Below are 21,673 nucleotides of genomic sequence, written 5' to 3' on the forward strand. Positions count from 1 at the left end.
GGCCAACAGTTTCAGACCAGAAAAATCCCAATTTTTTACTTTGTAGTTGCTGGGGTGGGGGCGGGGGGTCCGTCAAAGGCCCTCACACTTGACAATAGAGATAGATCCTTAGCACTGCCGTGAACGCTTCCTAAACCCTCAGCACTTGAGCTGCACGAATAAATCAATCAACCTCACCTTAGAAATGAGACTAAATTAAATAGGGCCAACTTCTTTGCCAGACTCCTGCTTCCAACTTGAGGACAACCTCCCCTCCCTGCACCTTAGCTCAAGGGGTGAAAGAGGGGTAAAACTCACAGGCTGAGACTGATGGAGGATGCTGGGGCTGGAAGGCGGCCTCTTAGGGCTGCTTCGGAGGGACAAGCCCAGTTCCCAGGCCGGTCCCGCACCGGTGCCTGGGGCCTCAGGGCTCAGGTTTGGGTTTTCCCCGCCCTTGCAGCCCAGGCTCGCTCCTCCTCGCGCTCAGGGAAGGGCGGGGGGGCAGCTCTCCTCCCCATCCGCGGCCTCCGGATCGGGAGTGTCAGGAAGCTCGGGCCACTGCTGGGGTGCACGGGGCCTGGAGGGACCGACGGCCACGCGTCCCCATGGCCGTGGGCGTGGAGCAGCGTCTGGGCAGCCTCGCCCTCTTCACCCGCGACGACTTCGAGGGCGACTGGCGCCGAGTGGCCAGCGGCGGCTTCAGCCAGGTGTTTCAGGCACGGCACAGGCGTTGGCGGACCGAGTACGCCATCAAGTGCTCCCCCTGCCTCCTGCCAGACGCTACCAGGTCTGTCTGCCCCGCCCGCCCTTCTCCTCTTGCAGGGGAGAAACTGAGCGCGCAGAGCTCCCGAGGTTGGGGCTGGCAGGGTTGAGGCTGAGGACTGTCCCTCAGCGTTTCAAAACTCTACTGTGGCCTGAGTTCCCCAGACTCAGCGCGTCTTTGTTTCTGTAAGGAAATGCAGTTGGCACACCAAACCTGTTGGTGGAATCCACAGAGGTCACAGGTGAGCAGGAACTACCCTCCTGGATGCCTTTGTCTCACCTGACCTCCCAAACTGGTCCTGCCTCCTTCGTTCTAGCACCTTCTTCCCTCTGGGTGTCAGGGCAGTAAGGACTGCTCTTGGTGGGCCCCTGCCACTCTCCTACCCACCCTCAAAATCTCAGGGCAGGCAGGGCTGGGCTGGCCGAGAGGCTGTGGCACTTGTCTCTGTGATGCTGTGACCTGTGGGGAACCTCATTTCCCTCCCTGTGGCCATCTGAGGTGGCCCGGCCCAGGCGGTGCAAGTTGGAGGGGTCTGGGGGGGGGGGGTGGAGATCCTGTCCAGGCCACCTGCTGCTCTCAGGTAGGTTCTGCTGGGAGGTCAAACCTGGACTATTGCGATTTGTGTCTTTCTTTTTGTCCCTGACCCCTCCCCCACTCTCACTGCCAGCACCTCTTTCCCACTATTTCCACCTATTGTCTTTTCATTGAGATGGACTCCAGTCTCATGCCCATCAGAGTTGCTGGTCCTGGCTGGCTATGTACTTGTCCCTGTGACGGCCCTGATGTAAAGTTTGAACACAAAAACCATGTCTTTCTCCCAAGGTTCCTGGGCCTTCAACTGGAGAGCCTGGGAGGGAGCATCTCCTATTGGCATCTTATTTTGGATGTTCTTTGTCATGTTCTCTGAGTCCACCGTGCAAGTTCCCAGGACACAGCTTCAGGTTCTACACATTCAAGCCTGTTCCTTCTCTAATTCCCAGACCCCCACCTGCTTCAAGAATAAGGCAAAGTGAGAGAGCCCCAGACTCAGCCAACTTTCTCCCTTAACTTCCTCCTGTTGCTTTGGAGTAGAGATAGATTATTCTAGGATTTGTGCAAATCATCTGTAGCCTTTTTAGAGAACTAAAGGAAACAGATGGCATTGACAAGACTACCCTGTTGGACACTGACAGGAACTTCTGCCACTTTCCTTTCTATGTCCTGGGAGCTCCCTGAGTGGAAGGGGCTCAAGGACTTAATGGTAATAATACCTGCTATGCGTGGAGTTCTATACTAGGAGTTTGACATGTATTATTTCAGCAGACCCTCCTTCCATCTCCTCCTTCATTCATCCACTTGACAGATGCTTATTGACCTTCTACTATATGGCAGGCACTGTGCTAGACCCTGAGGTATCATGATGGATGCAACAGATATGGCTCTGTTTCCCTGGAGTTTACAGCCTGGGGGGGGGAGAAAGATATTAATCAGCGAACCCACATGTGAATGTAAATATGCTACTGTGAGAAGTATTACAAGAAAGGAGAGATATGCGGTTCTGTGACAACTTATTAATAGAGCTTGACTGAAATTAGAAAAAGGCTTTCCTGAGTAAGTTATGCTTGAGCTGATATGTGAGGATGAGGATGAGTTATGTAGGTGAAAAGGAGAAAACTTTCCAGGAAGAGGCAACAGAATGTACAAAGGGCCTGTGGCAGGAGGGGAATACTAAGTAACGGTGGAAATGGCTGTCGTGACTGGAGTTGAGAGCAGGGGAGCAGTGGGAAGCTCTAAGGGATTTGCAGTCAGGCAGAGGTTGGTGGTGATGGGGGAATTGATCAGAATACAGTATGGAGAATGGATTGGGAAGGCAGATGGATGCTGTGGCAGTTAGGAGACTGTTGTCATCACTCAGACTCTCAGAGTCTGGACTGGTGTGTTGGTGACTGAGTGAAAGGGATAGATCATGCAAATTTTAGGAGGTAAAACCCACTCAAATTGGTGCTGGATTGGCTATGGGGGCCACACTGAGGAAGGGAGTGTCAAAGCTAACTCGATGTCTGGCTTGCCCAAAGGAACAAGGGTCCACTAGTATGTCTATTCTGTGAGAGCATAGTCTGTTTGTTTTGTTCACCACTGTAGCTCCAGGGCCGGGCACACAGTTGGTGTTCAACAAATATCTGTTGACAGTTAACAAATGAAACATGAAAAGAAGCCCAGGTGTGAGGAGGAAGATCATGGGTTCAGTTCTGTACATGTCAAGAAGAATTGCCAAGTAGACTTCAGAGTAAAGGTCTGAGCTAACGACATTAAAGTTTGTGACTCATTTGTTATCTGTCATTGAAGCCAGGACATGGATAGCTTTCATTCATTTTAAGCACCAAGTGAAGAAATCAAAATCTCTCCCTTCATGGAGTTTCTCATCTCATGGAGGAAGATAAAAATAAATAAATAAGTAAGCAAACACACAAATAAATAATTTTATCTATAGCACTTATAACCATGTGATATTTTCTTGATTAAAATACCTAAGGAGAGTTGAGTTGTCTAATCTTCTAAGAACATATTTGATCTAGAAATACTAATTTGTTGGCCTTCTTTGTATGGGGGGGTAAGGATTGCCAGAGCTGGGGTAGGGTTGCTATTTTATGTAGACTAGGTACCTACTAATTAGGTACCATCTGAGTGGAGATTTGAAGCAAGGAAGGAGCAAGCCATGTAGCCCTTAGGGAGAGGGAAAAGCAAGTGCAAAGGTCCTGGGATGGGAACATGCTTGACATGGTGGAGGAGCAGCAAGAAGCCGATTTGGCAAGAACAGAGGCAGGGAGTGATGAGCAGGAGATGAGTTGCTGGGTCTGGAGGCAGATCATGGAGGACTCTGTAGACCATTGTAAGAACTTGGGCTTTTACTGTGGCTGAGAAGAGAGCCCCTGGAAGGTTTTGAATGGAGTAGTGACATGCTCTGACTGGCATATGGAGAGTATCATGCTGGCTGCTGGGTTGAGAATAGATGGTGGAGGGGAAGGGAGAGAAGCAAAGAGGCCAATTAAGAAGCGTGGGCCAAGATGCCAGTGGGGGAGGTGGTGAGAAATGGCCAGGTTCTTGCTGTACTTTAAAGGTAGAGCTGACAGGATGTGCTGAGGGACGGAGTGTGGGAAGGAGAGGGAGAGAGGATTCAGGATGACATGAAGACCTTTGAGGACTGGGAGGTGGAGACCCCATTCACTGAAATGAGGAAGGCTGAGGAAGGAGCAGGTTTTAGGGGAGAATCAAGAGTTCCTCTCTAGACACATTAATTGGAGATGCTGACATTACCTAGGAACAGAGCACAGAGTGAGAGGATGAAGGGAAAGGGCCTGGGACTGGGCCTACTGGTCAAGTGACAGAATAGGAGCCTGCAAGGGGAACAGAGAGGAAGTGGCCAGAAGGAGAGGGAGAAATCCTGGAGAATGTGAGCACATAGCTGAGGTAAGTGAATATTTCGAGAGAAAGGAATGAGAGATCTGACCTGTAAACCAAGAACTGAAGATGGTTCCCAGGCTAGAACAACTTGGGGTCATTGGTAACAACTTCAGCAACAGCCGTTCTGCAAAGTGCTGAGACCAGAAACCAGATGAAGAGGTGGTGGGAGAGGAGTAGAAGAGCGAGACAATAGGCATAGCATATGCATTCAAGAAGTCTGGATGTCAAGGGGAACTGTGCCATTATTGTTGTCCCAGCTCACAGTTAAGAAGCAGGTGCAGAGAGTTTACCTGCTCAAGGTCACGCAGAGAGTAAGTGGTGAAACTGGGGTGTGAAATCAGGGCCAAGCACCCTCATCTACCTTGATTTCTTTCCACTTCATGACAGATGTCTCAGTTCCTGTGACCGCAAAAGAACACAAGGAGACAAGTAAAAATATATCGCAAAGGTGGAGGGGAGCTCTCTGGAACAGCACAGAAGCAGAGACAAAAACAGGAGAACCTGGACTAGCCAGCCTGCCCAGACTTGAGGAAGAGCAGGTGGCTTTCCTGGGTTCAGGAGGGTCTGGCTGGCTTCCCAAGGAGTTCCTGTGAGCACGTTCCCAGCAGCATGTGACTGTGGTGCCAACACACCTTTGCAAATATTGTGCTTTTATTTTTCTCTGTAGCCATTTAATCTTTTTTTAATGTCCTTTCTCCCTAATCCTGATCCCACCATGCCTAAACAATCTGTAACTATTTGCACGTTTTACTGCTCTGTGGATACATTCAGTGAAAAGAGCCAGAGGGTTTGCAAATCCTTATTTTCTAAGGCCTTCCCTTAAGTCTTGATTTCTGTTAGTGTCAACAAAGCTATATTATGCTGTGCATGGTAATGTGCTATGGGGAGTAGCTAGAGGAATAGATATAGTGTATCCATAAATGGGATACCATGTGGCCATTACAATTCTTGCTTTAGAAGAATAACAATGTAGGAAAGTGCTCGGGCTACACAACAGGGAAAAGGTGATCACAGACCAGCCCACACTATGTGACGGAAAGGGAGAGTGAGGAGGAAGGAGTGAAAAGGAGGGAGGAAGGGAGACAGAGACCTTGGAAATGTATTGCAAAAGAATATACTGAAATATTAACAGAGGCCAACTTGGTAAGGTTAGATTATGACAGTTCTTTTTTCTTTATAAATTCCTGTATTCCTTAGATTTTCTATGAGGTATGTGTATTGCTTTCATAATCAAAATGGCAATAAGTAATATTTTAAAACAGAAGCAGGAGGCACAATATTGGTCTTCCAGGGCTTGCAGTCTACTGGAGGATATATAGAAAAGCAGCCAGAATAAACGACAGGCTTTTTGTGGCTATTTCTATTAGAATGAACTTGCTCCTAAATTTGCAAACTCCTTTACTTCCTGTTTTTTTCCTGCTAGCCATCTAGATCCTAATCCATGTGTCCTACGGGTCATTGTTGCTTGTCTCTCTTTCCTCCTCTTCGAATTCACAAGCTCCTGAGGCTTTCCTGGGTCTGCACAGCCTGGCATCAAGTCTAGTGTGTATGTTCAGCTAGTTGCTCCTGTATTAATGGGTCACCTCCTTCCATCTCTCACTCCTCCCCCTCCATAGCTCTGATGTGAATTGCCTCATTGAAGAAGCAACCAAAATGGAGAAGATCAAGTTTCAGCACATTGTGTCCATCTACGGGGTGTGCCAGCAGCCCCTGGGCATTGTGATGGAGTTCATGGCCAATGGCTCCCTGGAGAAGATGCTGCCCACCCACAGCCTCTGTTGGCAGCTCAAATTCCGCATCATCCATGAGACCAGCCTGGCTATGAACTTCCTCCACAGCATTAAGCCGCCTCTGCTCCACCTTGACCTCAAGCCAGGCAATATCCTCCTGGACAGCCACATGCATGTCAAGGTAAGGGCTCTGGTCAACCCCTGCCCCCCTTTTACTTTGGAGTCTCCTCCAGGTAAGCAGGATTATCTACCTGTCTGAATGGCCTGTCAAGAGGTTTGAGCAGCTTCCTTCATGGATAAATACTGAAGGCAGAAATCACAGCTACAACAGAGGTAGATGAGCAGTGAAGTTTGGTGCATGAAGCAAGGTATCAGGATGCCTTCAATAAGCCTCTTTGGGCCTCAGTCTTCTGTTTCTCATGTGAGTAGAAGAACCTCTGTCCTTCTCATTCTGTGCTTCAGTAAGGATGTGTGTAAACGAGTTGGCCCTATAAAAAGCCACAACGACCTTTTTTTTCAGTTCCTAAAACATGCCACACTCGTGTCCTGCCCCAGGACTTCTGCACATTCTGTTCCCGCTGTCAGGAACAGTGCTCCCCCACTCCTCTCTTTGTCTAGCAAAGGACTACTCATCTTTCGGCTCTCAGCTGAAAAATCACCTCCTCAGGAAGGTTTTCCCTGATTGACCCCACAGGCCCCTGTTGTATACCTTTATTGTACCTCTGTCTCTTCATATTGTTAGCCCCAACTGTAAGTATATAATCACATATGAAACTGTTTCGTTAGGGACTATACTCTGTTTCTGAATAACCACGTAGGACAGTAATGGGTGTGAGGGTTCTCATCTTTTCTCTCCGCTGTCTGGTCCTCGGTACCCAGCCTGGTTGCCACTCACTGAATCGTCAATTGGTGTATGAATGAGTCAATGCGAGGAAGCAAAGAGGGACAAATATCCACAGTGTAAATGCTTCAGGGCCTGTGGAGGTGGATGAACAGAAGCTCACCAAAGACAGCAACTTTATCCATAGCCCCTCTGGAGGAAGGCAGCACCTATCAAGTACTTACTATGTGTCAGGCATTTCTCTAAGTGCTTTTTGCATATTTGTTCATTTAATGTTCATAATAGCACTGTGAGTTAAGAACTCACACTAGTTCAGTTTTATAGGTGAGGAAACCGAGGCTCTGAAGAGATAAGTAAATTGTCCAAGACCATCCAGGTAGTATGCGGTAGAGCAGGGAAAGGGCCCATGCTCTTAACTACTATGCTTGCTGGAAAGGGGGTAAGAAACCAACGCAGTCTTCTGGAGGCAAGACTGCTTCCCTGTCCCCACCTCTGGCTTCCTCCCAGATCTCAGACTTTGGCTTATCCAAGTGGATGGAACAGTCAACCCGGATGCAGTACATTGAGAGGTCGGCTCTACGGGGCACCCTCAGCTATATCCCCCCTGAGATGTTTCTGGAGAGTAACAAGGCCCCAGGGCCCAAATATGATGTGTACAGGTGAGAAGGAAGCTGGTCTCCAGCTCCATACACAGGAAGTAGCTTGTTGTCAACCAACCTGCCTGGATCCCACGGCCCAAAGGGTGGGCAGGACAGGGTTGAGGTCTGGCCCTCCCTGCACACGTGGGAGGGGGAGCGTGAGAGGGACTGGCTGGAGAGGATTTGCCTGGGACTGTGTGGTCTGTGGGGCCCTCCGGACCGGGTCACTCAGGTAGCACTTTCCCCCATCTCCAGCTTCGGGATTGTCATCTGGGAGATACTCACTCAGAAGAAACCATATTCAGGTAGCAGACGGCGGTGGTCCCTTCAGATGGGGTCCTGGAAGGGGTTGTGGGGGGCTGAGGGTTCCCTCCAACAGAAACCAGTGGCAGGTTTGTGTTGGGGGAGCCATCTTCTCTTCAGAGATTCCCATCTGCACCCTCCTTCCTTCCTCTGCCTACTTTCTCACTTTCTCATCTTACAGTAAAAAGGAGGGCAAACACCAGCCCAGGCCATCTTTCTGGCTTTAGTTCCTCTGCTTTCAACTCTTTGTGCTCTTTCCTGTATCCCCCATTCCCACGCCTGCTGCCTAGCATGCCAGGTACATACAGTCAGGAGACTGGGATAACTGGAGTTAACAAGGTTGAAAGTCAAGTTCGTAGCAAGGCCTGTTGGTCAACCCTGCTATCTTTGGACAGCAAAGGTCTATAGGGTGGGGTTGTGTCTGGTCTTGGCTTGGGAGGTGGCTGGAGCTGGGCCAGAGACTTAGAACCTAAAGTGGGCCTGCAAGCTATTCACTCCCCATGCATTTGTGGAGGCCCTGCTGGCTGCACCACCCTACAGGGACCCCCAGAGCCATACCTCCTGCCCAGCCACCCCGCCCCTGCCCCCAGTGCTCACACAGCTGGGCCTCCTCTCGCAGGTCTCAACATGATGAACATCATCATCCGAGTGACTGCAGGCTTGAGGCCCTCACTACACTCTGTTTCCGATGAGTGGCCAGGGGAGGCCCAGCAGATGGTGGACCTGATGAGGTGCTGTTGGGACCAGGACCCCAAGAAGAGGCCCTGCTTTCCAGGTTCTCATGCAGCCTGACCTGCTGGGGAACTGGGCAGTGGGGTGAGGCTGGGGTGTGAGGGGCCAGGAGAGGAGATGGTGCAAGCCCCAGGCCACTCCTGAGGGCTCTGCAGAGAAAGGCCTGCAGGGCATGGGGGCTGAACCTGGGCCACAGAGCTGGGAGGGTGGTGGTGGGGGCGGGCAGCGGAGGGCTGTGCTGGGAGTTGGTGTGCACCTCTGTGGGAGGGGAGGAGCAGCCCTTGTTGCCGGAAGGCGGCTGGGCCTGCCTCTGGTGCTGCTGCGTCCTCATGTGTGAGATGTTCCCAGACCACGTGTGTGATCACGAGCTCGGGCAGACCTCAAAGTTACCCAGTCCTTTAGGAACTATGAAAACATGCACATCGGTGTGAGTGTGAGCGTCTTAGACAGCACCTGGTCCTTCTCCTCGTCTCATGGAAAAGGACCGACCCTCAGAGCATCAGTGACCTGCCAGATGTGGCCCCATGGAGCCAAGGCTGGGACCCATTTTTTCTGCCTCTTGGTGCCCATGTGTGGATGTGTGTGTGCCCAGGAATGGGGGGACACAGGAAATGTAGGGCCTCCCAAATGGGGAAGGGACTGCTAGTCAGCATGTTGCTTCTTTTCCTCTTTCTCTCCTTTGTGGAGCAGACATCATAGTTGAGACAGACATGCTGCTCTCTCTGCTCCAGTGTCCTGTGGCAGATCCTGAGAGTGAGGCCCCGGCCAGGAAGGTGTCCTGCAAACCATCTCTCCGCCGGCCCTGGGAGGTGAGTGCAGTGGGCTGGGCATGGTCTCTGGCAGGTGATGGCACTGAGGTGCATGAATCAGAGCGGCCTTCACAAGGCCACCCGGCTAAGGGGAAAGTGGGGATCCAGCCCACGCTGCCAGCCAAGCCAAGCAGCCCACCTGGGGACGCCTTTTCCTAAGTTGTACAAAGGCTCTCTAAGGACTGGTGGTGGCTGTGGCTCAGCCCCTGAGAAAGATTCAGCTTCTCTCAAACGTGTGAAGTAAAGCAGAGCCCCGTTCCTCAGAGCGAGCCCTCAGCCCTCCCAGGCTTTCCTACCATGGGCATCAACACTATCACTCTGTTCTCCTGTCCATTCCCTAACATGGGGACCAGCATGATTAGTGGGGGCTTCCAGCTGAGCCCACACAGCCACCCTGCTTTCCATATGGCCCAAGGGGAAGTCAAGGCCCTGGCCACCTCTTTCAGGCAGGGTCTCCTCTGCTCAGGGTTTTCCTCTAGACATAGCTGGTGGTAGGAATGGCATAGGAGGGGGTCTCCTAGGACATGGTGGATATGAGTCCTAACAGTGGCGGAGAGTACTGGAGAGAGGGGAGGAGTGGAAGATGGCGTGGACCAGAACTGCCCTGCTGATCCACCCTGTGTCTTCTGGTTCTCCCTCCCCAGGTCAGTGAGGAGGTCAGCCAGGAGCTAACTGACAGCGGTGAGTCCAGAGTGCCACAGCTCGAAGAGAATTCATGGCAGAGGAGAAAGTGGAATCCAGCTGTACCCTTCCTCCAGCTTCCCTGGCCTAGGAACTAGAGAATGAAAGAAGCAAACTGATGTCTTGGCCACTCTGAACTACTTAAATCAGTATCTCTGGGGGAGGTTGGTCTGGCAGTAATTTTTTTTAAAGAACTTGTTGCTTTTTATTCTAATATACCACTGGGCAGAGCAGGAGGAAGGCGAGTCCTAATGGCCTCAGGAGTTCAGATCGTAGAGCCCCACAAATTTATTTTCAACTTGCATTTATTTGTGCCAAGCATTCCTCTGAAAGTTCTCACCTACATAATTTGTCCTCACAATGGTAGTATGAGGTGGGCATATTTGTGTCCCCTTTAAGGGTCAGGATGTGGGGCTCAAAGAGTCAGAGGGTTGGCTAGGTTGTGTGATGCTGAGGGGTGGGGTCAGGATTTGCACTAAGGACGATTTCTGTCTCCTTCATAAGGGGAGAACAGCCAGAGTCGGTTCTCTAGGACAGTAAGTCCTGCACAGAGATCTGTGATAATCAGGAAAGACCCTGCTATGGCTTATGTTTGTGGATGGTACTTCCAGGAGGCAGGGGGATGGCCAAGATGGCCTCTGGACAGGCCAGAGGTCCTTTTTCAACCCCCTCCCTCTCTCAGCAGACTCAGGAGACCACTTGAAACGGGCGCTGCAGCTCTCAGACAGTGAAGGCCTTGTCCCCGGCAATGAGGAGCTGTGCCTCTGTGAGAACAAGGTCACACCCCTCCATTTCCTGGTGGCCCGGGGCAGCGTGGAGCAGGTGAGGCTGCTGCTGGCACACGAGGTGGACGTGGACTGCCAAACAGCCTGTGGCTACACGCCCCTCCTCATCGCCGCCCAGGACCAGCAGCCTGACCTCTGCGCTCTGCTCCTGGAGCATGGTGCTGACCCCAACCTGGCAGATGAGGACGGCTGGGCCCCATTGCACTTCGCAGCTCAGAATGGGGATGACCGAACTGCCCGCCTGCTCCTGGATCATGGGGCCTATGTGGATGTACAGGAGCATGAGGGGTGGACCCCATTCCACCTGGCTGCACAGAACAACTTTGAGAATGTGGCACGACTTCTGGTCTCCCGTCAAGCTGACCTCAACCTGCGTGAGGCTGAGGGAAAGACCCCTCTCCACCTGGCTGCCTACTTTGGCCACGTCAGCCTGGTCAAGCTGCTGACAGGGCAGGGGGCCAAATTAGATGCTCAGCAGAGAAACCTGAGGACACCACTGCACCTGGCAGTGGAGCGAGGCAAAGTGAGGGCCATCCAACACCTGTTGAAGAGTGGGGCAACCCCTGATGCCCTTGACCAGAATGGCTACAGTCCACTGCACACTGCGGCCGCTAGGGGCAGATACCTTATCTGCAAGATGCTACTCAGGTATGGGGCCAGCCTCGAGCTGCCAACCCAGCAGGGCTGGACACCCCTGCATCTAGCAGCCTATAAGGGCCACTTAGAGGTCATCCACCTGCTGGCTGAGAGCCATGCAGACTTAGGGGCTCCCGGTGGCATGAGATGGACCCCCCTGCACCTGGCTGCCTGCCATGGGGAGGAGATGGTAGTGGCAGCGCTGCTGCAATGTGGAGCTGACCCCAATGCTGCCGAGCAGTCAGGCTGGACACCCCTCCACCTGGCAGTCCAGAGGGGCGCCTTCCTGAGCGTCATCAACCTCCTGGAGCACCATGCAGATGTCCACGCCTGCAACAAAGTGGGCTGGACACCTGTCCACCTGGCCGCCCTGAAGGGCAGCATGGCTATCCTTAAAGTGCTGGTCAAAGCCGGTGCCCAGCTGGACATCCAGAATGCGGAGGGCTGCACACCCCTGCAGCTGGCCCTCCGGAGCCAAAAGCAGAGCATTATCGCCTTCCTAGAGGGCAAGGAGCCCTCACTGGCCGTTCTGGGCAGTGCTGAGCCTGGAGACCAGACAGAAGTGTAGATGACCTGGGGTCTCCCTACCATGAGGAAGAGGGGTTGGGGGAAGTGAAGCTAGGCTCCTGGCAGGGTCTTCCCTGTACTTGCCACCTGCCCCTTCGACCTTGAGAAGAAACAGGAACCTGGTACTCTGGGTGGTGGAGGGACAAGGAGAAGCACACTGATCTTGTAGCTGGGGAAGAGCCCTGGCTTGGAGAGGTCTTTCAACAGCCTGTCCGCGTGCATCTCCCACAGACCCCTGGCCTCCTCCTCTTCCTGTACCTGAACTCAAGGCCCCAAAGTGAATTCCTTTTTCATTCCCAAGACTTCTGCCACCTGCTAAAAGTTCACAGGAAATTCTGCTTATTGTTTAAAGCCCCAGCCAGTCCCCTGTTGCTGCAGTGACCGCACCTTCCTGGTGGCCCTGGTCCCAGTGCCTGGGCCTCCCACACCGTCTCTTGGAGGAGAAGGAAGGTGGTACTACCACTGCCCCCAGGTGATCCTCCATGGGACGTGCAGTCCCTGGTCTCCCTGACCCACCCTTTGCTGTTCCCAGTTATATGTCTAAGCCCAAACCCCAAAGTTAATAAAACTGTGGATCTGAGCCCCCCACTTTAGGGATGGACTGGCCTATGGAGCAAGGTTGTATATAGGAGCCAGTAGTGTTAGTATGGAGTGTCTGTGTGTGCATGTGTGTGGTGTATGTGTGAGATACGTGTGTGTGAGCTCATGCAGGGGGCATATGCGGGCAGTAGGAGGGGCAGTGACAGTGAGGAAGAGGTTTGCTGGGCTCCATGTGGAGCTCCCTGCCAGCGGCAGCCTAGAGCTCTGTCCTGTAACCACACCCTGGCCACCCATCAGCTGGCCTGGCCTGTCTTGCTGGTTATGGGGCAGGTCAAGACAGGGCTGGGGCTGCTCACACTAGCCTTGTGTGACTGAGCCCTTGCTCAGCGGCCAGCTGGCACCTGCTCCCTCTCTGGGCTGCCAGAGCTGGCAGCTACTGGGAGAGAGTGGAGTGGGGCTGTGCGTGGGGGCAGGCCAGGTAGCCTAGGCGTCCTGTCCTGCTCCTCTCTACCTTTCCACACTGCTGGAGCAGCCCTCCAACTCAAGGATGTTTTGTAACTATCAGAGAAAAGAAACCTGCCCCAGCTAATGTTCAGGTCCAATGCCCGGTCAGTCGGCAAGCCCACTTTTGTGTGCCACCCTCCTGGGCTGAGTGCAGCGCTACTAGTTGGCAGCCTTACATCAGTGTGGGATGAGAGAGACAAAGCAGAGGAAACCTGTTGCCCAAATGTACATGCCAATTTCATGAGTCACTTTTAGCAGAGCAGGTCACATTGTGTCTCCCATCCTGTGGTCTCTGGATTGCAGCACCAGCCTCATGGACCCTGGACACTTCACCCCATTATGCTGCAGCCTATGGCCACCAGAGACCCTTGGGAACAGCACTGAGCTGGGTTGTGCTTATAAATCAAGTCTGCAGATTAGAATCTTCTGGGTGAGGGTGAGTGTGTGTGTGTGTGTGTGTGTGTGTGTATGGTGGGGGTAGAGGGGCTTATTAAATACCTGGTGCTACCCTTGACCAGTTAAATCAGAATCTCCAGGATGGCATCCCGAGTTAGCAGATGAGCAACCAGGGCTGAGAACATCCACTAGGGGGCGTCCCGTGGTTTTTCTCTGTGCCATTCTTCAGTGTATGCAGGAAGACAGTCACTGGCCAGCAGCCCAAGGTGGTGGCCTTTTTCTCTCCTGGTTGGATGAGTAGTAAGTCCTGAGGACTGGGGGAAGCAGGGCACTCAGAAGACTGTCCCATCCTCCTCCTCCTTTTGAAACACCTGGCCCATTCTTCTTGTCTCCCTGACACTAAGCCTTAAGCAAGACTTACAGTTAAAAATATTCCTGGTAGTTCTGTCTTTCCTAGAAAATGTTGGATTGATAGAGGGAAGATGAGGGGCACGGTGCTGTTTGCCTCTTGCACCCTGAAGTCTGGGTCTGGCTCGAAGTCTAGGGTTGGGAATGAACCAGAGAAGGGATGTGGTCCCCCTATTCACAGGCAGGTGAGCCCAGGTCAATCCCTGGGAATGGTCAGGAGTGAACCACAGAGGAAGACCTTGAGGAAAGGAGTTAGAGAAGTTAGGCGATCCTTTGGCACCTATTGCCCTGTGAATGGCAGGAATCCTGTGGAGATTTGGACAAGAGTAGCTTTAAGAATCATTTCAGCTCTGAAGATTCCCAGGGTCCACACTGAGATCCTAAGACCCCAGCTTTCTGTTTCCTTCCTCCAAGAGAAACTGATGTAGGATTTTAGGCCAGCTCTGGCCAACACAGCCCTTCACTGCCTTAGTAGGCACATTCAAAGGCACATTCCTGTGCCCTTGAAGCCACCCTTTCCAGACACACCCAGCACCTGCCTTGGACTCCATTTAAACAGCTGTCTTCTAGCCATCTTTAGGGATGTTTAGAATTGTATTGTGTGAGGCCCTGTTAATTCCTCAAAAAAGGGTGTCTAGTTAAATTTCAAACCCTGTTTAGGGGAGACTGGGGTTGAGGAGGATAGGAACTCCTCAATTTCCTACTGTGCTTTTCCACTCGGAGGTCCTATAGGCCTTTTAAACTCAATGTGTCCCAGCTGGGCATTTGCCTGCTCCTCACCCTTTCCCTCTCATGTTAGTTGAAGGCACCCAAACTCTTAAGCTAGGAGTTGTTCTAGACCAGCCTGTCCAACAGAACTTTCTGGGAGGATGGAAACCTTCTCTAGATGCACCTGTTCAAAAGGAGAGCCACCAAGTGCATGCACTGTTGAGCACTTAAAACGTGGCTCGTGTGCCCCAAGAGACAAACGTTTGATTCCAGTAAGTTAGATGTAGTCTATACACGTCAAGATCCAACGTGCCTATCCCTATCCATGACGCCTTCTCTGACTGCCCGGCTGGAGATGGTCACTCTGTATCACACCCCCTGCCATGGGGCTCAGAGACTGCCTGCCCTGCTCAGGATGAGCCATGTCACCACATTTGCTTATTTCTGCATTCTTTGCAGTCCTCTCTCGGAGTGCTATCCTGGCTTACTGAATCAGAGCATCGCAGCAGGGTTGCTGCTGTGAAGCGAGGGACAGAGGGTAGTTGCTGAGCTGGGCTGAGGCGGGGGCAGGAGGGAAGCTCTGGGGTGCTGGGAAGCAGAAAGATACTGGCTTTGAAGACAGACCAGATAGACCAGACAGACCTACCTGGATGCAAATCCTGCTGTGCCATCCACTAGTATGTGACCGTAGGGTGCCGAAGCTATTTTAGCCTCGTGTGCATCATCTCACAGCCATAGTGCTTATCTCACTGGCTTGTGGTGATGACTGAATCAGATGCCTTGTGGGTCAGAAGGCAAAGCAGTTAATAAGCGCTCAACACATTAGTTTCTTGCAGTTTCTCCAAAGTCAGAGGGATTTTTCTCTTGGAAGGGGCAGAGACAAGCCAATCTCAGAGAGCCTTTTGGCAGGATGCTCATAAAGGTGCTGCCTATTTCCTTTGTTGGCCCACCCAAGGGAGGAAGGGGCAAGCCTCCTGAAGTGCCTTGGTGTCTGTGACACTGATACCTCTCGGGACAACCTGAAGCTGTGGGGCGGGGGGGAAGCCCCACTGTGGGTTGTGCCTGCTGACACATAGTTTCTATGACCACCCACAGATTAGATTACCCTGAGCCCCAAGAGTCAGATAGTGGGGCTAGTGTTAGCAAAGCAAGGTGGCCACATCTGCACCCACTCAGGGAAGAGAGCACCCAGGGCTGATGTTGGACCTTACTCTGCATTCAGGTGGGCAAAGGCAGTGTGAGGGCTAAGCCTGCACACAGAAGCGCAAGGGGATGAGTACAGGGCGTTGGCAAAAGCAGGTTTACAGTTCATATGGAAAACAATACAATCATTAATAAATAATAATACAATGCTAAACTCAGTGTTTTGCATACTCACAACTGTAAACTTACTTTTACCCGCCCCTGTGCAGCTGTGGGAAGGCCAGAGGGGATGCAGGGAGGAGGGTGGGAACCTGTTTGAAATGGGAGCGGGGCTGGGGTCAGTTGGCTTTGTGGGCTCTGGATTGCAGAGCCCTAGACCATGGAACTTGTCTCCTCCAGGCAATTTCCTCCCTCTCTTGCCCACCCCAGGCTTTTCCCCGAGCAGAGTACAAAGCCTGGCCTGCAAAGACTATATTCTCATGGGCCAAGAGGATGGAATGCTTGGACTGGGTCCTGGTCAGGAAAACCCAGGTGTGCATGAGGGAGGTGTGAGCCTGCAAAGTCTCCAGCCCCTCCTCAGGTCCCAGGTGGTGCCACCTCCCTCTTCTTACCTGACTCCTATCCTTCTCTTCACCTGCAGCATCTGCCCCAAAATGCCAAGGAGGTCGCCTCCCTTCCTCCAGCCTCACACACATCTCCAGGTCTCAGGACAGAAGCCGGGATGAAGGTGGAAGAAAGCCCCCAGCAAGTGCAGTGGTCCTGCCGTGTTTCCAATGGACTTGGAGTGTCCCTGGCTCCACCCAGGAGTAAAGGGCCTCTCCAGACACCTTCCAGGCTGAGTGTTCTGCCCAGCAGCTCCCACCCAGCTTTATTTGCCAAGGAGCAGAGCCGGGATGGGAGAGGGGGCAGGAAGATGTCCTCACTGGAGACTCCCTTCCCCTAGACCCCCAGGACTCCCAAACACCAGGATGGGTCTCTCCCTCTAAAGATGGTCTGCTCTCTCCCCACCAGCTTTGTGCTTCTCCACACCCCCCAGAACCAGAGCCAGGGGCATCTGGTTGACAGGAGAAGACCTTCAGGCACAGGATGCCCAGACTCTGGCCTCCTGCTACTGAAGCCTCACTAAGAACCGTGCCCAGTGCCCTGCTCCCCCCACTCCCCAACACATACTCATTTGCTCCTGCAGCCAAAAGGGCTCTCAGGCTACTCACAAACACCCCAAAATGTTTTTTTTCTCTGTTTCCCTTTTCAAAAATCTTCTGATCACACTAGTCTTCTCCTAACTTTGCTCAGGGCTGGTCAGGAAATGGATGGAATGGATAATATAAGACAATAGAGTCAGAAGACCTGGATTCAAAGTCCAGCCTTGCCACCCAGGCAACCAATCTCTGTGTGGGAGCAACTTCTCCTCTGTAACAGTGGATCATATGGCTGACCCCTGGGGACTATGAGGACAAGAGATCACCCTTGGCCCTACCTAGATGGGAGCTAAGACCACAGGCACAGCTTAGGTCCTGGGGCTGGAAGGGCAGAGAGGCAGTGGGGCCCAGGGCTGGGCCATGTGCATCCCCAGTGCAGGGTTGGAGTGGAAAGGGATCCCAGATAGGTGGGCACACTGGAAATACCCTCAAGGCAGCCGGTCCTCAATATCCCTGGTTGTTGCCAGCTGGCTGCCCCTGTCCTGAGACCACCAAGGAAGCAAGATCAGCAGCGGCTTCTTTTGGGGGACCTTCTCATCTGTCATTCAGGAAGTCCTCCAAGCATACTTCTTGTCCTCACCAATTCCCGACCTACTTCTTCCAGGCCAAGGCGCACCAGGGCTGCTGCATCCCATGTCATCGTCTTCATCTAGGTAATTGATGCCCTGGAGCCGGGCAGCCCATGACCATGGCAGGGGTTTCCACACCCAGCCAGGGCTCTGCCATGGGCTGTGGAGCTGGTATAGTTCCTGCGTGATTAACACCCATAGCCCACTGTGAACTGCGTGAAGGCAGGGATTGTGTCCACCGTTTTTCCCATTATGTTCTCAGCACCTTGCTCAGGACCTGGGGCACAAAAGTTGCTCAATAAATATTCACTGAGACAACAGCTGGGTGGATGGATGGGTGGATGAAGTGACGCAGTTTCTCCTGCACTACCTTCCTTCTCAGTTCCCAGGACATCTCCCAGCCCAAAGCCACTGCAGACTCCTCCAGAATCCACTAGGGGAAGAATAAGGTCCTGAAATTCTGAAGACTTACAGACACATGAGGACACCTGACAGGACATATGCAAAGTGCCCGGCAGTGCCTGACCAGAAAGGCTCACTCCTTATGGGGTGCTTCCTTGCTCTGCTCTTGGGGAATGGGGGGACTCCACCTGCTATAAAGGCAGATGAATGATCCTTTGATTAAAAGGCATTCTACAAGAAAGGCAGGCACAGGGAAAAGCAGAGAGAAGAGAACGTCAGAGGGCTATGGCCTGCCCAGCCTCCATCTGCCTCTTCCCACCCTTGCTGTCAAGGCAAAGGCGCCACGGTCAGGGCCTCTTGCGAAAGAGCCAGAACCCAGGCCACCCCCTTCCACCTTGGTGTTCCTGGGTCCCACACTCATTCCTTTGCCCCTGAAGTACTGAGGGGGGAGGGGGTGGAGCCCAGCCCTCCCCCTGCCCACTCTAGCTGTCAATCTGCTGTCTGGCAGAAAGACTTGAAATTTTATGACAGCTGTAGGCAACTTTCCCCGATCCCGCCTCCCGCCCATGCCTGCCCTATTCCCCTCTTCTCCCTGCCACAGCCCTTCCCAAACTGCTGAGGTTGTCTTCCTTCCCTCTTTCCTTCTCTCATTCCTTTCCTCCTTCTCTCCCACCCTTTGTCCATCCATCCATCCTTCCTTCCTTCCTGTTTCTCTCTCTCCCCCTCTTTGTCTTCTCTTCCAATTCCCACATCTGATAAGCCCGTGTGAACTCATAAGATTTCTAACGACAAGATGAGCTTTAAGTTCCCATCTAGATCAAGATCTTTCATAGGCTGAGTGTGTGGTGTGCATGGGGCCATGCGGATGTGAGTGTGTTGATTATGGGGTGGGTGTCAGCAGCTGAGAGTCCCTGGGGCTTCTAGCCCCCTTGGGGGTCTGGTGCTTTCCTTAGAAGGAGGCCACTGGGTAGTTGACCCCTGAGCTAGATAAGCGACCTGCTTTGCCCACCTTCTGGAATCTGGGTGCTCCTGGGGTTAGGAGCCTCTCCCAGAATGTAATTCAGGTTCAAGGGGAAGAGCAAAGTCCATAGTTAAGTGTTCAGGGCAAGTTAAGTGCTCCAAACTTTGGTGCTAAAAATATTGTATTTAGTATGCAAATTGTGCCCTGACAGCTCCCCAGAGCCTGAGCCCGTGGGCGCCGGCACCTTGTTTGTCATCACTGCTGTTATTCTCCAGGTGGTAAAAATATTCCTCCTTCATCAGGTTGACTTATATTTCACTTTTAAAAAGCCAAATTTCTGTCGTCGGGTCAGTGCTGAGTTGTAGCCCCAGCAGGTTTGGAGCTGTGACTGACCAGGAGGTGGAGAGGAGGAAGGGCCAGGCCACGTCACTCAGGACCACCCTGCCTCCTCAGCTGGCCCTCAGCAGGGTCCTGGGGTGGTACAGAAGACAGGCAAGGGGCAGACTTGGACACAGCACAGCAGCCCCTCGAAGGCCGCCTTCTCTGTGGAGCCTTTGCTGCCCTGGTGGGCAAAAGGGCTAAGGATTGGTCCTCCAGAGGTGCTGGGACCTAGATAGGAGGAGGTGGCATGTGGGGACAGCCTGGCTTCCCTCTGGCTGGCCCCTAGTGCTCTGGTGATTAGGGGAGCTCTGGGTATGCTTGGGATTGCCACTGGAAATGCTCCCCGTTCCACTTGGTTGAGAGTTGGGGTCCTGGCCACCCAAGAGCAGGACTGAGAGAACTCACGGCAGCTTGAGAGGAGAAGATGGGGATGAGGGAGAAACTCTCAGGCACACCCATCTTCTCCTTGGTCCTCCTGGAGCATCTTCTGTTCTCCTTTACCCCAAAGTCCTGCTCACCCTGATGACCATGGCCAGGGCCACCCTTTTCTGGAGAGTCTGCAGTGTCTCTTCAACTCCATCCCCAGCACAGACACAAGGGCTTTGCTGCACCTGGTGTGGAGGACACAGTTGGCACCGCGCCCTTCCCCACAAGGGGCCGCCCATGTGATTCTTGTCAATGTTTTATTAGTTTGGAGCATGTGTAGTGATGTTACAGAGTCTGAGGCCTGGGGGCTCCCCCAAGCTACAGCTTCCCCTCCTCCCTCAGGGCAGGGCCAGGCCAGGCCAAATGGTAGCCATGGGCTCCTGTAAGGCCGAGGCAGTAGAAGGGAAGGGGAATGGGAAAGAGAAGAGGCAAAAGGAAAAGGAAAGTGGTTTTGTGGCATAGTATGGTAGGAGGCAGCCCCTCAAAGAACCTCAGACACCCCGGCCCAGGCCCCAGACAGTCACAAGCCGCTTCCCCACCTGCCCCAGGCTGTCCTGACATTTGCTACAGGAAGGGGTGCACCTAAGTCCATCGGGAGGCAGCAGAGTGGGCTTATTAGGGGTGGGGGATTCCTTTCCCCACAGACCCTCCTGGGGCCCTCCTCTCAGGGGGTGTGGAGAGGGTGGGCCATGCCAGGACCCAGTGCTGTGGGAAGTAGAGGCTCCTATTGGGCAGGAAAGGGAGTAAAGATTTTTGGCTTGGGCTTTCCTGGATTTCATTCTCTGGCCTGGTATGTACATGGGTCTCCCCAGACCGAAGTGACCTGGGGCCTTGGGAAGAGCTCTGGCTTTTCCGGTGTGGACCTTGGGTGCTGTGAACTGTCCATCCCTCCCTACCACCCACTTCAGAACAAACCTGTGGACACCTGGCTGAGCCCAACAGAGGGCACAGCCTCTGAGCCCTGACTCTGGCCCCAGCAACACCAGAGCTCCAGAGAAGGGTCAGAGAAGGTGGCTGCATCTTTGGTGCCAAGGACAAGGGGTCTGTAAGTGGGTAGGGGTCTCTAGCTGCCCTTGAGCCATGGGGTCCAGCCCAAGGGCTGGCACCATGCCCGGCTCTCTACACCACCCTGGCAGAGTGAGGGTGTTTGGGTAGTGAGGGGCGTGGTGCCAAGCTAACACTGCAGGGCCTGCCAGGCAGAGAGAGGTCCGCTGCACGCCCTCCTGCCCACAGCTCCCAGGGATTGAGGCTGGGCCAGGCCAGCCCAGGTAGGGAGGTGGGCAGCGGGCTGCTGTTCGGGTGGGCAGCAGGGTCAGCAGTGGAGGATCTTCATGAAGGCCTTGCGGAACTCAATGTTGAAGGTCGTGTAGATGATGGGGTTCACGGCACTGTTGACATAGCCCAGCCACGTGAAGGCGCTGTACAGGACAGGTGGGATGTTGCAATCACAGTGAATGTTCAGGATGTGTGTGATAAAGAAGGGCAGCCAGCAGATGATGAACACGCCTGGGGGAGAGGGCGGCGGTCAGGCTGGCCCCAGGGCCAGAGAGGAGCTGAGCTGGAAGGGCCTGCACTCAGTGGGCCCCTGGATCGTGGCTGCAGGCCCCAGCCCAGGCCTTGGGACATGCACCTCCACCCAGACTGGTGTCCATCCCACCCACCCACTCTGCCCAACTTAGGACCACCTGCATGGGTAGGACCTTTGGTGTCAAGGCATTGTGTGCATGCAATGCTGCATAGGCACCCTGGGAGTGTCTGGGGATGGAGGGGTGCCTGAGGAGGGCAGGGCTGTGGAGCAGAGACCCTGTGGACTGGAGCAGAGGGTCTGGCTTGAACCCTGCTCTGTCACTCCTGGTGTTATGATCAATGGTCGGACCCTTAACCTGCTGTGACCGTGTGCTCTCATTTGTAAAATGATGATAGTTACACCTGCCCCACTCACATCACAGGGCTATCAGGAGATCAAAGGGGATGGTGGGTGTGGAGGGTGTCACACACTACCTTGGGTGCTACAAGGAAGGCAGGGCCACATCAGTTGCTCCTGTTCCCAACCACCCCTATCAGTCCAGCCTTTGATTTTTGACCTTCATCATCTGGTTTTCTCGGGGACTGGATTGGAAAGCCTTGCCTC

At 53.3% G+C, this 21,673-nt stretch overlaps 2 protein-coding genes across 6 annotated transcripts in view; one reads left to right on the forward strand and one right to left on the reverse strand.

Moving 5' to 3' along the window:
* The first annotated feature begins 478 nt into the window (after window positions 1-478).
* Window positions 479-12,493, forward strand: ANKK1 (ankyrin repeat and kinase domain containing 1). Of its 4 annotated transcripts, none has more exons than XM_045203991.2 (8): window positions 479-766; window positions 5,800-6,094; window positions 7,262-7,413; window positions 7,648-7,697; window positions 8,315-8,470; window positions 9,118-9,236; window positions 9,881-9,917; window positions 10,600-12,493. In XM_045203991.2, exons 1-8 carry the CDS (start codon window positions 585-587, stop codon window positions 11,904-11,906), a joined length of 2,298 nt encoding a protein of 765 aa, XP_045059926.2. In that variant the 5' UTR covers window positions 479-584; the 3' UTR covers window positions 11,907-12,493. The 4 variants fall into 4 exon arrangements, with proteins under 4 accessions (XP_045059926.2, XP_024426678.2, XP_045059927.2 ...); XM_024570910.3 differs by having other exon boundaries at window positions 10,603-12,493; XM_045203992.2 differs by lacking the exon at window positions 479-766 and adding an exon at window positions 773-983.
* A 7,292-nt stretch (window positions 12,494-19,785) lies between these two features.
* Window positions 19,786-21,673, reverse strand: part of DRD2 (dopamine receptor D2) — a 72,438-nt gene continuing 70,550 nt past the window's right edge. For both annotated transcript variants that reach the window (XM_053925518.1, XM_053925519.1), the window contains one exon: window positions 19,786-21,048. In XM_053925518.1, coding sequence (XP_053781493.1) covers window positions 20,855-21,048 — 194 coding nt within the window. In that variant the 3' untranslated portion in view covers window positions 19,786-20,854. The remainder of the gene's footprint in view (window positions 21,049-21,673) is intronic.

The sequence above is a fragment of the Desmodus rotundus genome, chromosome 5 (assembly GCF_022682495.2).
Source record: "Desmodus rotundus isolate HL8 chromosome 5, HLdesRot8A.1, whole genome shotgun sequence".
NCBI classification, from domain to species: Eukaryota; Metazoa; Chordata; class Mammalia; order Chiroptera; family Phyllostomidae; genus Desmodus; species Desmodus rotundus.

Bases quoted from the DNA above. Each gene is read 5' to 3' on its own strand.
- ANKK1 (XM_045203991.2), top strand. From the start codon at position 585: ATGGCCGTGGGCGTGGAGCAGCGTCTGGGCAGCCTCGCCCTCTTCACC. The intron at 9,237-9,880 runs GTGAGTGCAGTG...CTCCCTCCCCAG, and splicing joins CTCTCCGCCGGCCCTGGGAG to GTCAGTGAGGAGGTCAGCCA. The intron at 9,918-10,599 runs GTGAGTCCAGAG...TCCCTCTCTCAG, and splicing joins CCAGGAGCTAACTGACAGCG to CAGACTCAGGAGACCACTTG.